This window comes from Callospermophilus lateralis, chromosome 3 (assembly GCF_048772815.1).
Source record: "Callospermophilus lateralis isolate mCalLat2 chromosome 3, mCalLat2.hap1, whole genome shotgun sequence".
Taxonomy (NCBI): Eukaryota; Metazoa; Chordata; class Mammalia; order Rodentia; family Sciuridae; genus Callospermophilus; species Callospermophilus lateralis.
In genome coordinates this window covers 3,776,373-3,794,953 of record NC_135307.1, presented here as the reverse complement: position 1 = coordinate 3,794,953, position 18,581 = coordinate 3,776,373, and the positions used below count along the sequence as shown (strand labels likewise).

Sequence of the window (18,581 nt, the reverse complement as noted above, 5' to 3'; positions counted from 1 at the left end):
CATTGTATGCAAGATGCTTTGTGAGGTATGTTGAGTTATACATACCTGTCAAAGTACAGTTCCTGTCCCCAGATCACAGAGTAAACTGAAATTAGTGTCAGTAAAGTGAAAAGGGCTGGGGCTGGGATTCAGTGGTAGAGCACTTGCCTGGTATACACAAGGCCTTGGGTTCTATCCCCAGCATTGTCCAACCCACGCCCCTTTTTCCCCCAACAAATACTCAAGAGATTTCCTACATTGCATATATTTTAGAAGTATTTTCATTGTATAATCTGTCACTCTTCTGTTTTGGGGAGGGCGTCAAACAATTTTTTTTCCCTAGTTTGTATAAGTAACTTAAATATAAAATGTTATAGTAATAGCATTACTTGCCTAAAGCCCCTGTCTTCAGTTATATAGTTTTATAAATTTTTGATTGTTTGATGTAACCAGCCAAGGTTTGTCTTGCTTTTTAACAGTGCCATATATGTGGGTATTTATAAAACTGTTACCAGGTAGTCTGTGCTTACCAATTCTTAAAATCCATAAATATGTATTTTTTTCTAGGTTGCAATAAAAATAATTGACAAAACTCAGTTGAATCCAACAAGTCTACAAAAGGTAAGAAAAGTATTGAGGTTTTTAAAAATGATTTTTGGTGTTAATTGCCATCTAATTTGCTCCTTAAGTCTCAATTGTTGTTTATTATGTTAGTGCAGTAAAACTTCTGTTCTTCAAATGAATACAGTTTAAGTAGAGTGTTTTATAAAAATGTTAGTGTTATCTTCATTTGAAAATAATGATTTTAAATGTGCTGAATAACAAACTGAAGGCTCAGATTAAAAGAGAATATTCTAAATATTGATTCGAATTTAGAGTTTTTTAAAAATAGCATACAAATATATTTTCATCTATTATGCAGATTTTGTATACTTTTATAACTAATACTGAAATCTTTAAAGCCAGCAAATATCACCAGGCACCGGGCATGCACCAGTAGTCCCAGCTACTCAGGAGACTGAGACAGGAAGGTTGCTTGAGCCCAGGAGTTTGAGGCCAGCCTGAGCAACATAGGTAGAACCTGTTTCTTAGGGGGGAAAAAAAAATTTAAGAAGTGATAATTTTGTCTTCTCAAGATGGATGTTTTAATGACATAATGCATATAAAAGAGCTTTGTAAACTGCAAACATTCTATTGTAAGGTATTTTGTTAAGTGTAATGCCCACTATATATTACTAATGGATTTCTAGATGGTTACTTATATTCTGGTAATTTTAAAGCTGTGTTGCTCTTAGTGTGTAGAAGGTGGGGAAGGACATAGACTTGATCTTACACTAAAAATGGTACTGGCGCCTGGGCTGTGGCTCAGTAGGTGGACATTTGCTTGGCACATATGAGACCCTATATTCAATTCCCAGCACAGCAGAACATAGAAATAAAAACAAAAACAGTGTTAAAACAAGTAGTTCTTTGTGGTCTGCAGCCCAGAGTGGGCATTAAGGTTTCTTAAGATAGCCCTGGGACAGATTCTGAAATTCTAATCCTTTGTGGGTTTTTCTAGGTGTTTTTTTTTTTTTCTTTTTTTCTTTTAAGTTGTAAATGGACACAAACCTTTAATTTAAATCAAACCCAGTGCTGAAGATTAAACCCAGCGCTTCATGCATGCTAGGCAAGTGCTCTACTGTTGAGCTACAACCTAGCCCTAGTCCTTTGTTTTGGAGAGTAAATTTTACCTGTTTTCTCAAACTTTAATTTCTTCATATATTTAAGAATTTAATATTAATAAGTCATTTAAGGGTTACTAAAATGTAGTATTCAGAACTCAAATTACCAGGTTTAGTGGGGACTCAACTCAGTATTCTGTGGTGTTAGAAATCTTCCCCAACTCATGTGTGCCTGGAGAGAGACCTGGACCTCTATAGCAATTTTCCAAGAAGTTCTATCCTATGGTTGTGTCAGGTTGGCTGTGGTCTTTCCTTTCTCATGCTTTACTTGCTTGCTTTTTTCATTATTTTTGCTCCTAATTTAATTGCAGTTATTCTTTATTATTGCAAATTACTCTAAGATCACACCATTATTATTTTTAGTATGTGGGAGGTTATCTTGTTAGCCCAATAGTGTGTTTATGCATATTTGTACAACATTAATTTTGGCTTATGATAATCTAGTAATTAAAACTTTTAAGATTAGTTTGTGGTATAGTTGAAGTACAAACTATCCATAGAAGACTTATCCCAGAGCTTGATCTATTCAAGTCATAAACTTGATAAGTAAAATATATTCAGTTTATAAGGCATTATTTTAAATCATATGTGTACATTCTTCTCTTGTAAATTACTTACACGTTGACTTCAAATTCTTTTCCTTCTTTTTTTTTTTTTTTTTTTTTATCCTGGGGATTGAACTTAGGGGCATTTGACCACTGAGCCATATCCCAGCCCTCTTTTGTATTTTATTGAGAGACAGGATCTCACTGAGTTGCTTAAAACCTTGCTGTTGCTGAGGCTGGCTTTGAAATTACTATTCTCCTGACTCAGCCTCCTGAGCCGCTGGGATTACAGGCATGCACCCCTGCTCCTGTCTCAAATTCTTTTTCATTAATTTCTTTTCCATAGGAAAATAGTAATAGGGTAGTATACACAGGTGTTCTGACAATTTATTTTCTTTTCTTGGCACCATTCACAATTGTATCTCACTCACACCAGGAACATTTCTCCCTCTAGATAGTGATTTAAAGCCCTGGAGCAGCCCTAGAAGATATATTGACTTTAAGGAACATTCTGCTAGCAACAGCATGCAGTTCATTTGCACTACTACTACTAGAGGATGTGCACGGGTTGAGACAGGCAATATTTGAACATACATGTTAAAATAATATCAAGTTCACAATATTAGGCTGTTACATTGAACCATGTGCCTTTATTCAAAGCATATAAATAAACCTGAGTTGAAGCGTATTTGTAGTTTGATGTTGTCCCACACTTGAGTCTTTTCATTTTTCCCATTTTTCCAGCTATTGACTTAATAAACAGTAGATTCTACATGTGATTTCTTTTTCCCCACTGTTTTTGTACTTTTCAACTTCTGACTACTATTACTGGGATACTATCCTGTTCATAAACATCTTTTAAAGAACTCTGTAATGTTGTATACCTGCAATGGTTTTGGAAACATCAGGAATAACAAAAACATTAGTCTAAGTTATTTTTAGCTTCAATTTAATTATACTAGATATTTTTGCTGGGTATTACCTTATTAAATCCAAGTTTCATTAAAAAGCAAATCATGGGGGCTGGGGTTTTGGCGCTCAGCGGTAGAGCACTCTCCTAGCATATGCGAGGCCCTGGGTTTTATCCTCAGCACCACATAAAATAAATAAAAGAAGGTATTGCGTCCAACTACAACTAAAAAATAAATATTTATTTTTTTAAAAAAAAGCAAATCATGGCTCATTTCAAGAAAATGTATGTACCTATTCAAAAATGCTAGACTTTATTAAGACATGTCAGAACAGTTAGGGTAGCCCATCTGAAGTTCCTAATAATGTCTTTCAGTCTTGGGAGTAGACTGACTGTTAACACAAGAGTGATGCTTAGGAGCATGCAAAGCATGGAGCATGCAAAGCATCAATACAAACCCAGGCTTCAGCCTGCCTAGCTGTGTGTTAAGCCACTGACCTCCCTTTGTCTTTATGCCTTAGAGGGTTGTAGTGAGAAGCAAGTTAATATATTAAGCCCATAGTAGAGCTGTGATAAGTCCTGGCACATGATAAGGACTCTGAGTGTTTGACACTATCATGTGCTCAACTAAATAATTGGTTTTCATTGCTTGGTTTCTGCAGGATGGAGAATCTTTTTTGTTTGTTTAAAAATTTCCCCCTCATAGAAAGTAATAAAGCTTAATCATTGAATGGTAGATTCTAGCTAGGTCTCTTTTGTAGGAATTATCTGTACTAATAATAACAATTGTTAACATTTGCACATTTAGTCTGTGTACAGACTGAGCACTGTTATTTTACTTGTATTACTCATTTATAACTTCATGAGGTCAATTCTGTTCTTCAGTAAAGGGAGCCAGGGAGATGAAGTAACCTCTCTGAAATAGAACTTCACCTGTGATAGGTGAAGTTGGCATTGAGTCAAGCAGGTTTGTTCAGTTGAGATGTTAGAGAACTGACAGTGACATGCTGGATCATTAGCATAGGAGCTCATTGCTGTCAGATAATGTGCCCCTCCCCTGTCCTTACTCTTACAAGCCCTGGATTTTTCACGTTAATTAGTCTGATAGACATCTTTCATCTCTACCTTTGTTAGGTAGATATCATTGCCATTTTCATTTTCCACTGGGGAAACAGACAAAGGAGTTGATGTAGTCAAGTCCTCTAGCTAGTAAATGATGGAGCAAAAATAGAAATCTTGGACTGACTCCAAAATGTGGACTTTTTCCACTCCCTTATGCTGCCTTACCATAATTAATTAAATTTCTGTAATTCAGGATTTACAGAAAGTTTGATGGGAAATGACTTGAAGCTTCCTATTGAGTAGCTACAAAGAAGTTCATTAAGGGGCTGTGATTTTACCTCAGTGGTAGAGTGCTTCCCTCAAATGTGTTTAATCCTCAACATGACATAAAAATAAATGAATAAAAGTATTGTAGGCCAGGTGTGGTGGTGCAAGCCTGTAATCCCAGCAGCTTGGGAAGCAGAGGCAGGAGGATCGTGAGTTCAAAGCCAGCCTCAGCAACTTAGTGAGGCCCTAAACAACTCAGCGAGACCCTGTCTTTAAATAAAATATAAAAAGGGCTGGGGTTGTGACTTAGTGATTCACCACCCTGGGGTTCAATCCCTAGTACCAAAATAAATAAATTAATAAAGGTATTATTAAAAAAAGAAGAACAAAAACATTAATAAAAAGAACAGAAACATCAAATTTGGGGAATATTTCAAGCATTTAACAGGGGCTTGTCCCCTTCCCCTTCTAAACACTGCAAAAAGCATGTTTTTATCCAAGTTTGTTTATTCACTCATTCATTTAGACAGTAAGCCCCTGCTGTTGTGCCCTGTACTGTTCCGTGTGCTATGGATATAACATTGAACAAAATGAAGTACCTGCTTTCGTGAAATAGACATATCAACAGGGAGCAGCAGTAAACACACATACAATGTCATGTTAGTGGTATGAAGAAGAATTTAGTAGGGTGCATTAACTATATAATTTTTTTCTGTAGTCTAAATGTTTCCACGTCTGTGGCCTTGCTGGCCCTTCCCAGGGAGAACTAATTCCTAGAGATAACAAACTATTGCCCTGGGTGTGCTTTTCAGATGTAAACCAGCTGATTCAGAGCCTGTGCTTCAAAGCACCAGTCCTCTATCTGGCTAGTGCACTCCAAAAGGCAGTATTCCTTTGCCCTAATCACCCCAGGCCGGGCACCAGGTAACCAAAGACAGTTCCTGCACCCCAGAGCCTGCTTAGAGTTTTACTCTGCCTTGCCTTTCCCACAGAAATTGTAATCAAGGCCTTCTAAGTGGGAGATGTGGCCCTGTCCAGAGACTTGCCTAGCATGCCTGAGACCCTGGGTTCCATTCACAGCAAGACCCTTTCTTGTCCTTGCTTTTCCCTGGTACCTTCTGCCTCCCGACTTACCTTGGTGCTTTTTTGCTCCTTACATGATATGGTGGGTCCCCACCCTCTGGAAACTATAAGAAACTGTCTTTCCAATGACAGTTTTGCCCTGATCTATCAGCCTCAGATGAAAAGTAGGGGCATCCTCTTAGAAACCCATTTAGGAAGCGCCCTTGTCTTCCCGAACCAAGTTGAGCGAGACTCCGATGAGTCAGATAAGTGCAGCTGGCTCAGAGTCAGCCCATGTGATGTACAGTAAGACTCTACTAGGTCCTGAGAGACCCAAAGAGTTTTCATCAGGTGAACAGGAGAGGAAAAAGACCCTGCAGACCTCACTGCAGGGCTTGGCACAGGAGTTTTGGTAAGGTGCAGTGAAGGATTGCACATAGCCTGAAGAGCACTAACCACAGGACATAGAGGTCCTGATTCTGTCTTCTAGTACAGAAACTTAATTATCACTACCCTATGATACAGCCAGTTTAAACAGTATGGGGGGTGCAGGGACTGAACCTCAGGTTCTTTACCAGCCCCTTTTCTTTATTTTGAGACGGGGCTTCACTGAGTTGCTGAGGCTGGCCTCAAACTTGCTATCTGCCTGCCTCAACCTCTGAGTTGCTAGGATTACAGACGTGCACCACCATGCCTGGCCCAGCTTTTTTAAAAAACTGGAATCACCTAATTAACAGCAAGAAATCTTGGGGCTGGGGATGTGGCTCAAGCGGTAGTGCCCTCGCCTGGCATGCGTACGGCCCGGGTTTGATCCTCAGCACCACATACAAACAAAAATGTTGTGCCCGCCGATAACTAAAAAAAAATAAATATTAAAATTCATTCTCTCTCTCTCTCTCTCTCTCTCTCTCTCTCTCTCTCTCTCTCTAATAAAAAAGAAATCTGTAATGTTAATAAAATAATTGATTTTAAAGAAATATTTCTATTGATGGCTGGTTTATTGGCCAGCCTTATGCACATCCAGGGATGGTCCTTCCCACAGCATTTTGTAGCTTTGTTATTGGACAGTTCCTCCCTTGTTTGAGACCAGTATCTGTCTTCTAGAAACTTCTGTAACACTGTTCTCTCTTTTGCCATTTGGAGGTATACAGGCTAAAATTTTTTTTTAAATATTTATTTATTTATTTAGTTTTCAGCGGACACAACATCTTTGTTTGTATGTGGTGCTGAGGATCGAACCCGGGCCGCACTCACGCCAGGCGAGTGCGCTACTGCTTGAGCCATATCCCCAGCCCCGAGGCTAAATTTATTATCCCTACATGGCCAGCCCGTTGAGGTTGCTATTTTGGTTTTCTTGATTTTCCCTTCTCCCAGATAGATAAATAGCTTTAGCCTTTTGGCCAACAAAGGAGTTGCCCTCAACATAGGCCTAGTTTATTCCATATTTATACTTTTTTTTTTTTTAACCTGAGTTTGATGATTTTTTTAATTTTTTTTTTGGGGGGGGGCCATAACTAGGAATTGAACCTAGGGGCACTTAACCACTGAGCCATATCCCCAGCCCTTTTTATTTTTTGAGACAGGGTCTTGCTAAGATGCTTAGGGCCTCACTCAGTTGCTGAGTCTGGCTTTAAACTTGAGATCTTCTTGCCTCAGCCTCCTGAGTCACTGGGATTATAGGCATGTGTCACTGTGCCCGGCCTGAGTTTGATGATTCTTGCTAAGATTAATTGGCGGAGACAGTGCTGGGGATGTCCTCACACATTAGGGCAAGTACCCTGATGAATCTTTTATATTAGCTATCACAGTTTGATCCTGTCTAAATTGAATTATTTAAATATAACTTAAATAAGGAACAAGGCAGGAACAAAGACATGACAGTGGAGATTCTATCCTTTCAAATTAAGGCTGCTGACCCAGTAATGAAATATGTTGTATGTTTGAGTATATTTGAGTAGGATTGAACCACTATTCTTTTTTCTTTCTTTTTTTTTTTAACGAAGCTGGAGATTGAACCCAGGGCCTCTTACATGATAGGCAAGCACTGAACTATAACCCCATACCTTTATAAATTTTATTTTGAGACAGGATCTCCCTAAATTGCCCAGGCTGGCCTCAAATGTGAGATTTTTTTGCTTTGGCCTCCCAGGTAGTTGGTATTACAAGCATGTGCCACCATGTCTGGCCTTAGCCACTATTCTTAAATCTAAACTTCTAGTGAGAAAGAAAGAAAAAATCCCTATGTTTTTAGGATTTTACCAAATTTACTAAAGAAAAAAATGATAATTAAGCATGAGGATATGCAGGATACACAGTAGGGTGCCATATTTTTTTTTTTTTTAAGCATTATCGACCATAGATCTTTTCCCATTAGGGTCTTCTGTGGGGAGAGCCTACTTATACTCACTTAACTCTTCTTTTTAAGGCTGATATTTTAGAGCCACTGTTGGTGTTTGGAGCTCTGTAGCTTTAGTGGCCTTTTTTGACATTCTAGGTTTTTTTTTTTTAAACTGGAGATTGAATCCAGGGGCACATAACCACTGAGCCACATCTCCAGCCCTTTTTATTTAGAGACAGGGTTTTGCTAAGTTGCTAAGGTTGGCTTTGAACTTATGATTCTTGTGCCCAACTCTAGGGGATCTTATTTGTAGTATAGTCAGGGAATTGTCTGATTTAAAGGCAAAGAGAACCAGTTCATGCTTTTTCTGGGGTCTTCAGTATAATTACTTGTACTGCTGCCTTCTCTGGGGTATTTAGGACACTGTTGCTTCAGTTTTCTTAAACCAGTAGTTTTTAGCCCTTGCTGTGCATTGGAATCATTTGTGGAATTCATTGGGGGGGGGGGGGGCAAAAAGAAGTGTTTCCCTCACAACTCTGGTACTTTCCTCCCTAGAGGTCCAGGCTGGGTAGTTGGGAGGGGTGTGGTGATACCAGTGCACAGCCAGGTGAAAGTGGCCCCTGGACTGCCCACAGTCCCCAGATCTGAACACCTCACTTCTTCCACTAGGCAGCCAAGGGACCCGAGCCTCACAGACTGCCTCTACTCCACTGCTAAATATTCCCTACCTCCTGGAACTCTCAGGAACACTGTGACACCTGGCTCCTAGATGCCTTTTCCCATCAGCTGAAGCTCGGGTCATTTGGGGAATCTCAGTCTTTCTTCTTACCTCCCTCTTTCCTTTTCTTATGTTGATTTTTAGCAAGCCAACAATTCAGATTGTTAACTGAAGTAGTTAAAATAGTCCCTGCCTATTATTTTCAATCCAATATCTGCCTTTGGGTCATTGCGGTGAATCTGACAAAGTAATACAAATAGGGGATGCTAAGATACACTCCTTAAATGTATATCCTTAAAGTACTGAGTATAAAAATGTGTGGTTTATTACTTTTGGATTTCTCAAGAGGTATTAGAAATGGAAGAAAATCATCTTCAGTGTTGCCCCTTCTTTATAGGGAACTGTTAAATTGGTTGCCAGACTTATTTTCTTTTGGCAAGAAATAATATAGCTTGCTATTTAAAATAGTTTATGAAATTTAAATTATTAAAATTTGTTTTATAGATAGTATAAATTCTTTATTATTTTAGAAAGGTCATCAAAGAACAAATTATTTTAAGTGAGTTAAACAGCATAGCATGGACCCATTTGCAACCTGCCCCTACCCCAAAAAAAAAAAAAAATAGGCACAGAGTAAGACTTTGGAACCAGGAGATTATAGCAGCTAGAATCCCCATCCTGTATCTAGGGCTCGTTGTGTGCAGATGCTGTTCCATGCCCTCTGCATGGTGTATTCCTCCACTGCCAGGTGACAGAACCATGGAGTCCAGTCTCCTAGATTCAGAGAGTGGTGGCAACCAGGCTGGGACCAGCTACTATGGGTCCAGAGGTAAACTTCTTCATAACTATACATTTAACCTGCCCCTCTGAATGTCCTTTTCACAGTAGTCCTGTGAAATAGTTATTTTATTAATCTGTTTTGAAGATGGGTAGATTGAAGCTCTACAGTTTTGAAGCTTGTTCAGTACCCAGTGAGTACATGATTGAGCAGAATCAGACCCTAATCCTAACTCCACATAGCTTCCTTTGCCATGATCATCTTCCCTATGGCAGAGCTGTATTGACATGCAGCTCACATGTGATAGATGTCCACTGAAATCTGTTTGTTTTGTTAGTACCAAATTTATTTTCATACTAAATTAATTCTCCTGGTGTTGCACTGATTGTAGGAAGCTTGACCACCAGAACATCGGGTTTGAGGGATAGAATTGCATAGTTTGTCTTTGAACTATTTGATCATTAAAAAAAAACAAAACAAAACTTTGCTGCTATTCTTTTTTTGGTACTGGGGATTGAACCCCAGGGGTGCTTTACCACTGGGCCACACCCCCAGTCCTTTTATTTTGAGACAGGGTCTCACTAAGTTGTTTAAGACCTCACTAAATTGCTAGGCTGATATCTTCAACTTGGGATTCTCCTGCCTTAGCCTCCTGAGTTGCTGGGATTACAGGCTTGTGCCACCAAGCCCAGGCACTGCTACTCTTAATGTTCAAAAAACATGCTTCATGAGCTGGGGATGTGGCTCAAGCAGTAGTGCGCTCACCTGGCATGCGTGCGGCCCGGGTTTGATCCTCAGCAACACATACAAACAAAGATGTTGTGTCCGCCGAAAACTAAAAAATAAATATTAAAAAAAAATTCTCTCTCTCTCTCTCTCTCTCTCTCTCTCTAAATAAAAAAAAGCTTCATTATATTAATCAGATAAATCTAAGCAACTTTTTAAAATTGAGTTTTTATTTTTTATTAAGTACTGCACAAAAGAATAGTCCATGTTTAGGATGTAGATGTGTTCATTTACATATATACTGAATGAACCAACCACATACCACCTGACTCAAGAAACAGACCTTCAGGGGCTGGGGATGTGGCTCAAGCGGTAGCGAGCTCGCCTGGCATGCGTGCGGCCCGGGTTCGATCCTCAGCACCACATACAAAGATATTGTGCCCGCCGATAACTAAAAAAAAATAAATATTAAAATATTCTCTCTCTCTCTCTCTCTCTCTCTCTCTCTCTCTCTCTCTCTCTCTCTACCTCTCGCTCTTAAAAAAAAAAAAAAAAGAAAAAAAAAAGAAACAGACCTTCAGCATTGTCTTAAATCAGTCCCATATTGAGCCCTCCCCAACCCGAGCCTCTTCTTCATTTCCTGTCTGCTAGGTAACCACTAACAAGGATTTTGAGTTACTGTTTTCTTTGCTTTTCTTCAGTTTTACCACGTGGTTCTCTCATCAATACAGTGAATATAGGAGAATTCTTTGGAATCTTCCTAGGCAAATACATTTCTAAGTGTACCTGTGGTGTATAAATGGATTCATGCTACATGTATTCTCTTCCTGTTTGCTTTAGCTTTTTCCTCTGCCCTTCTGCACTGTACTCTGTAATCTCCTTTCATTGCTGTGTCCATGCTCAAGATTACATGTGGGGATGGGACTGTAGAGCACTTGCCTAGCATGCATAAAGCACTAGATTTCATCCTCAGCACCACATTAAAAATAAACAAATAAAATAAAGGTATTGTGTCCATCTATAACTAAAAAGAAAAAAATTTTAAAATACAAAAGATTGCATGTGAATGAGCCATACGTGTTATTCACACTGTGGTTCAGGGGCCTTTGGATTGCTGACAGCTGTCTGTATCACAAACATGCTGCCAGCCATTCTTTATGTGCCTTGGCACAATTGTGCTAGAGTTTCTTAAGGACACTGACTCAGGAGTTGAGTCTTAGCTTACAGAGTGTACACATCCTTATTCATTAAAGGACAGAATTATTTCTAGAATTGTTGTGCTAATTTATAGTCCCACTAGAAGCATAGAAGAGAGGGTGTGAGTAATATTGCATCCTCGTCAGTTTGATTTTCTCTGATTTCTGAATTCTTGCCACCATTCTGGTGAGTATAAAACTGATTCTAACTTTAATTCAGCATTACTAGTTAGAGTACATCTGTGTATGCCTTTGTTTCTTCTGTGAGTGCCTGCTCAAGTCTTTTGTTCAGGGGTGTGTGTGGTACTAGGGGTTGAACCCAGGGGTGCTCTACCACTGAGCTGCACCCCCAGCCCATTCTACTTTCCCCCAACGAAGTTCTCAACTGAAACTTGAGATCCTCTTGTCTCAGCCTCCTGAGTATCTGTACCTTGCCCTTGGACAGCCAAGAGACTTAGGATATTTGTTGATAACCAGAGATTACAATGAAAGGGAGGGATGGGCTATAGCTCAGTTGGTAGAGTGCTTGTCTTGCATGCACAAGACCCTGGGTTCAATCCTCAGCATCTCAAAGAAAAAAAAACAAAACAAAACACCCAAAACGAAAGGGGAGCCTAGTGCAGTGGCGCATGTAGTCCCAGCAATTACAGATATGCGCTACTTTTCCCAACTGTTTTTTCAATTTCTAGTGCATTTTTTTTTTCCCCCTAACTCCTTTTAGGTCATTTTATATTCTGGATACTGTTGTGTGTGGCAAATATCTGCCACTTGACGGTTTATCTTCTCACTTTCTTGATGGTATTTTCAATGAAGCAAAGGTTCCTATTTTTGTTTTGTTTGTTATCTTTTTTTAACCTTTTCTTTTGTGGCAGGGGTGGGTGGATAATTAAAAATTGAACTCGGGTGCTTAATCACTGAGCTACAACCACAGCTCTTTTTTATTTTAATTTTGAGACATGGACTCACCGAGTTGCTTAGAGCCTTGCTAAGTTGCTGAAGCTGGCCTTGAACTTGCAATTCTCTTGCCTCAGCCTCCTGAGTCACTGGAATTATAGTTGTGCTCCATCATGCCAGGCTAACCATTTAAAAATTTAATTTTTAAACTGATAAATAAAACAAAAATGTTACATGTTAATAGGATATTTTGATGCATGTCTGCATTTTGTAGTGTTTAGATAAGGCTAAACATATCTGTCACCTCAGACATTTATCATTTCTTTATGGTGAAAACTTTCAAAAAAGTTCCTAGTTTCCATGCAATTGATTTTCTCTTATGGTTTGTACTTTTTGTGTCTTCTTTAAGAAGTTCTTCCCAACCTGCATCATAAAGATCCTTGTCTGTTGTCTTCAAAGTTTTATGACAGTCGTGTGTGTTAAGAGGTAGGGATCCAGTTGCATGGGTTTTCTTGTGTACTCATTGTGACCTGTCACTCCTTTCCTCTGCTCTGCAATGTGGAGTTTCCATCTGTACACACTCTCTCCCACAGCACCTACACACATTTGTTCATCAGAAGTGATTATTCTGGTTCACTTCACAATGACCATTTTTATATTTTATGTTCATATTTTAAAAATACATATAGGGGGCTGGGGATGTGGCTCAAGTGGTAGGGCGCTCGCCTGGCATGCGTGCGGCCGGGTTCAATCCTCAGCACCACATACAAACAAAGATGTTGTGTCTGTGAAAAACTAAAAATAAATAAATAAATATTAAAAAAATTTTCTCTCTCTTAAAAAAAATACATACAGGTATAAATCTTGAGCTACATTAGAAACACAGACGACTTTATGACTTACTCTTCAGGCCATGAGTGACCTAGTAAGTCAGGGAAGAGATGAAGAGACAGCAGGTTCAGACACACTTACTATACTGAGCACTCTGAAGCCTCACAGTTGGAAATTAACATGGTGCAGTTCTGTGAATCTCTGGTTAGTCCCTCGTAGTTCCCTCCTGTCCTCTATTCATTTACTGCTCTAGTCCTATGTATCATAAATTGCACCTTCTACATAGAAATTCTCAGGTTTTAATTTTCATATCTGAATTTGTACTGCTTTCTGAAAGATTTCACTGACTGCTTTCCAACCCTTTTTTTGAATTTCTTTCTGATACCATAATTCATCCCCAAGCCAGTGATCTTTCTTTAGTGCAATCATGTTCTTTTTTTGCGAATGTGGTGGTTGCTGTTATTTTTTCTTTCTCATTTCTAAATATTTAAAACATCAACTGTAATTTGTTTTTATTTAAAGTAATCTTCTGGTTTTCCTTTTTCTCTTCATTTATTTATTTGTTTGCTTGTTTGTTTGGGGAGGGGAATACTATGGATTGAATCCAGGGACATTCTACCACTGAGCTATACCCCCAGCCCTTTTAATTTTTTATTTTGAGACCGGGTCTCACTAAGTTCCCCATGCTGAGCTTAAAATTGCAGTCCTCTTGCCCCAGCCTCCCACATTGCTGGGACTACATGCATGCGCCATTGTACCAGGCTTCCCTTTTTTTAAATCTCTGGTTGTCCACAAGTATCCCTAGACTCTTGGCTGTCAAGACAGAAGCACAGAACTGAGTGTTGTGTACGTAAGAACTGGATCATAGGTGACTAGGTAGAGATTAGGTCATTCCACTAGAAGATACTAGAATGTCCATATCTAGATATCTTTCACCTAAGCTGATTTTTCCCAGAAAAAAATAAGGGTAAAGAGACACTCCAATCTCTTTTTCAATACAATGTGAGAAGGGTTGGAGGAGTCCGAGAGGCAAGCAAAGAAAATGGGTAAAGAGGATATGTCACCACTCATGAGCTCCTGTTTTCAGGACAAGGTCCCTATGCCTAGATGCTCTGATTCAGCTTTCTAGGAAAAATAGGCTGCCAGCTTCCACCAGGGCAGAAGAGGGGAAGGCACTTTAGTGGGCAGGCTGCAGGAGTTGAGGTGCAGAACAGGGTGTGTGCTTGGGCCACCTCCTCCTCCCTTTACTTCTGGGTATCTCCTCTTCCAAAGAAGAGGTTTGTTGTCATTGTGTCTCCTGCCATGATTTCTAGCACCCGAGGTGTCATTCAGCCTGCCACTCAGCAGCCCTCTGTTCTGTCCCATACCTGTATACCCAGAGAAGGGAACCTAAATACATGGCATGGTAATTAGACCAATGTTGTATCTGTAATTCCCTCATTCTTTTATATTCCATTTTATTTTCATATTGTTGGTTAAAACTGTCTTTTTCCAAAGATAACACCTGTGCATATCAAGTCCTGACTGTGGGGACATTTCTTTACTCCTCTGATGCAATAGGCTTAGGGTGCTTGATACTCTCTTCACCAGGATCCTGTACCTCTCTTCAAAGGTATGTGAAAATGTGTTGAGGACGCAGATTAATCAGTGAGGGAAGAATTCTTAATGTTATCTATTTCTCTGCTTTTGATTTTTTTTTTTTTTACAACTAGTGTCTCTTTAAGTGTAGAAAAATAAGATAACAGAACTTAAAAATATGTTGTACAGTCCCTTATATAGGAACTCTTCTTAAAGTGCATGTTTTCCTTTTAATAAATTATTCCTGCTCACGTTTAATGATCTATCAAGTTCACAGATTGTGAAATAGCTGGCATCTTTTTATCTCACTTGTATGCAAATTATCAACTTCTAAAAAGCTTCTGTGCCAGAGACCACAAGTTGCTCTCGATCTTCTGTGTCAGCAGCATATATTGTAAGTTGTTTAATTATTCTGGTTGTCAGTTTCCAGGACAACAGCCTTAGAGTGTGGATCTTTGAGTCCCAACAACTCAGTCTCTAGACAGATGCTTAGCCTTTCTTGTCTGTCTTCTCTGTGAAGTAGGGATGATTATATCCCCCTTCAACTTGTAGAATTTAGGTGAGATCATAGATGTGAAGTATCTAACTACTTCACACACTGGAGGGACTGGGTGACTGTTAGCTTCTGCCCCTGACTGTCCTTGTGTAATTTGGTATAGAGTTTATTAACTCATTTGCCGCTTGCCAGTTTCTACCTAGTACATAATTCTGATAGAGAAATATGTGACGTTAGTGTGGTAATGTCCTGACTCTACCCTGCTAGGAACTCTGGTCCCTTCCTGATGTGTTTTACAGCACAAATCCTTGGCTCCTGCTTTAACGTAGAGGTTCTCAAACTTTTATGTGTTGTCTAATAACTCAGACTCAAGACTCAGCTGTCTCAAGAGGTTTTGGTTGGACGTCAGCCCAGCTGCCATCATCTGAAGGCTTGCTTGGAGCCGGCAGAGGGTGCTTTCACATGGCTGTTGCTGGGACTTGAGTTCACCACTGATTGTGGGCATGTGGACTTACTGCTTTGCCATATGGGCCTATCCACAGTGGTGCTTGAATGTTCTCATGATGCTCAAGCAAGTAATCTGAGAGCAAGAAGGGAGTACTGTCTGGGACCTTATTGGCCTTCAAAGGGCCCCCCTTTCTTTGCTTCTGCCACCTTCTGTTGGTTAGAAGCAAGTAACTAAGCTTAGCACCCCCCACCCCCGCCATCTACCCCCTATTGGGGATTGAATCAAGGGCCTGTGCATACTAGCAAGCACTCTACCATTGAGCTACATCTCCAGCCCTTTTTCTTTTCTTTTGATATAGGATCTTGTCAAATTGCCCAGGCTGGCTTTGAACTTTTGATCCTTCTACCTCAGCCTCTAGATTAGAGGAGATTATAGGCATGCACTGCCATCCCCGGTAGCCCTACCTTTTAAGGGGAGGAATTGGAACTCCGGAAGCGCCGCGTCCGGACCCCTGGAGGGCCCGCGGGGTAGCTGCCGGCTCAGCCATGTCGGTGGGCCGCAGGCACGTTGTAGCACGGTTTCGCCTTTGAAATGAAAAGCCGGTGTGGTGAACAGGTGTTTGCCTGCAAAGGGAGCGGACTGACCGGAACCCGGAATATGGAGAATAGTCCATCGATCTGTCTTCCTGCTTGAAACATGCTAGGGCTTCCCCTTCTCTTGGGTCCCAGTGAGTTCTGACTTTCACCTTCTCTGCTGGCTGCAGAAACCCAGACTGTCTCACATATTAAAAATGACTTAACAGTCTCTGAACCGTCAGATGTTTAGGCTCCAAAGGGGACATTAACATACTTTAATGAGCAAACTATTTTTATAATAGAGGTTGGACTGTTGTGCTCTGTTGGTTAAATGTTAAAGGTTTGCAGAACAGACCTGAAAGCTGTCTCCTGCCTTCTGGGTTGATTCCACACCCACTCTTCCTGCATTCCTGCTTATGTTTGTGACACTCCAAATATAAAATTAAATGCTTTTTCCTACAAAAAAAAAATAAATAAAAAAAAAATAAGGGGAGGAATTGTGGACATTTTGAAATGAAGTGGTTGTTGAAAAGTATTATTCTATCTAGTATGGTGGCTACTTGGGAGGCTGAGGCAGGAGCATCACAAATTCAAGGCCTGCCTGTGCAATTTAGTGAGACCCTGTCTCAAAATGAAACAAAAAAGGTGCAGGGTATGTTGTTCAGTGGTAAGGCACTTGCATGCACGAAGCCCTGGGTTTAATCACTAGGACACACCACACACACACACACACACACACACACACACACACAGTAAGATTCTCATACCCCATTTCACATGGAATAGTAAGTAGGACCAGGAATCTTTGCCCCAAACACCCTGTTGACTGGTGTGGGTAGCCGGGAGTTCCCACGTGGAAACACTGCTCTGACCAGAATGGGATCGCTTGGTCTTCCTTAAATGCCTGAACTGGCCACATCTCTCCATCTTCACTTACATGAACCCCTTATTCGGAGGTAGACATCCTTTTTAAGTCTGCATAAATCCTTAGACAGAAGTAAGACCCTCCTTCCTTGAATTTCTATAATATTTCATCTTTCCCCTGGTCTTGACTTTGATTCACTTTGATTCACTTGTTAGGAATTAAAAAATAATTGCCTTCATTTGACCTGCTGTCCTGCCAGCAAGCAGAGTAGCAATAGCATCCATTCTTCTAACAGGATTGAAGCCCTGTGGCCATTAGAATGCCATGGAGGCAGGCTCACACCACACTTCTTGGTATTTAGTGCTTACTTGCAGGCTTTTATCAAACAAATTGTGTTCTGTTATGTGCCAGGCTTGGTTTCAGGCTTCTGTGGATGAAAAGATTATAATAAACAGGTATACAAAAATGCATAATCACAACCTAAAAAGTCATTCTAAGGAAAAAGTGAATGGATGGTTCTGTTATAAAACAAAGGAGATTTACCCAGAGAGCTTCTGAGAATCTGCCTGAGACTTGAACAGTGAAAAGAAGAGACTTTAACTTAGCATGTTCTAGCAACTAAAAAGAGTCAGGGTGCCTGGTGTGGATGCTGGAAGGACATAATGAAGGATAATAATGAAGGACAGAAGCTGCAAAGTATAGGGCTGTCAGGCCATGGACAGGGCTTAGTTCTGAATGCAGCATCCCATGCTGTCCCCATATGGTATCCAAATTGGAGGTCTCACCTGGGTTCACTGGTATGGCTTTGTTCAGCTGGCAGGGGTTGGACTCAGGACATTGGGTCCTTCTTTGTATGTACTACCTTTCATCATCAAAGAGGCTAGACCCGCTTCTTCACATCATCGCAAGAGAGCAGTTCCTAATGCCCATGCATTTTATCCACCCTCTGCTTGCTTCAAATCTGCTAATGTTGCATTGGCCACAGCAGGTAATAGAGCCAAGTCTTAAGTCAGCATGAAACGGGTACTCTACAACTGCGTGTCCCTGGAGGCGCCTGGCTCACAAGAGTTTCTAATACTGCACTCTACAGCAGCCTCCATGCTGCATTACTCATCATCTCCAGTGAGGATTTCCCATGTTGGTTTTGTTCAGAATATTGTCATATAACTCTTGGAATTGTTAATCTCATATGCTGACGATGTAGTTCCTGGGACTGCATGAGTTTGATTCACAGAAGTGAAATTCCTGAATAGATGCTGAATCAAACTAAGTTTAATCATAGGCCAGCCTCAGCAACTTAGCAATTAAACTTTAACCTGTGATTTAGCCTGTGATTAAACTTAAGTCCTAGCTGTTTTCAAGATCACAAAAAGAATTTAAGAGTGTGGTACTCTCCCCTTTGGAATCACTGCTGTTGTCCATAAATGAAAGCATTTGGAAATAATGTTTGGTAATAGGTTACAAACCTACTTCAGAGTTACTCCAGACTTTCATGTTAGTCTTAGGTATGGGACAATAAATATTAGCTACAAATTAGCATCTAAGAGAAAATTTAAATTTCTGTTGCAACAGTGAAGTATGCTTAATAA

At 40.1% G+C, this 18,581-nt stretch overlaps 1 protein-coding gene across 10 annotated transcripts in view; it reads left to right on the top strand.

Annotated features, from left to right (window-relative positions):
* Mark3 (microtubule affinity regulating kinase 3) overlaps positions 1-18,581 on the top strand; it is a 104,137-nt gene that overhangs the window by 37,476 nt on the left and 48,080 nt on the right. For all 10 annotated transcript variants that reach the window (XM_076849583.2, XM_076849581.2, XM_076849579.2 and 7 more), the window contains one exon: positions 547-600. Coding sequence is in view for 7 of the 10 variants with exons in the window: in XM_076849581.2 (XP_076705696.1) it covers positions 547-600 (54 nt within the window). In the remaining 3 variants the exon portion in view is untranslated. Of the gene's footprint in view, positions 1-546; positions 601-18,581 lie in introns of those variants that run through there.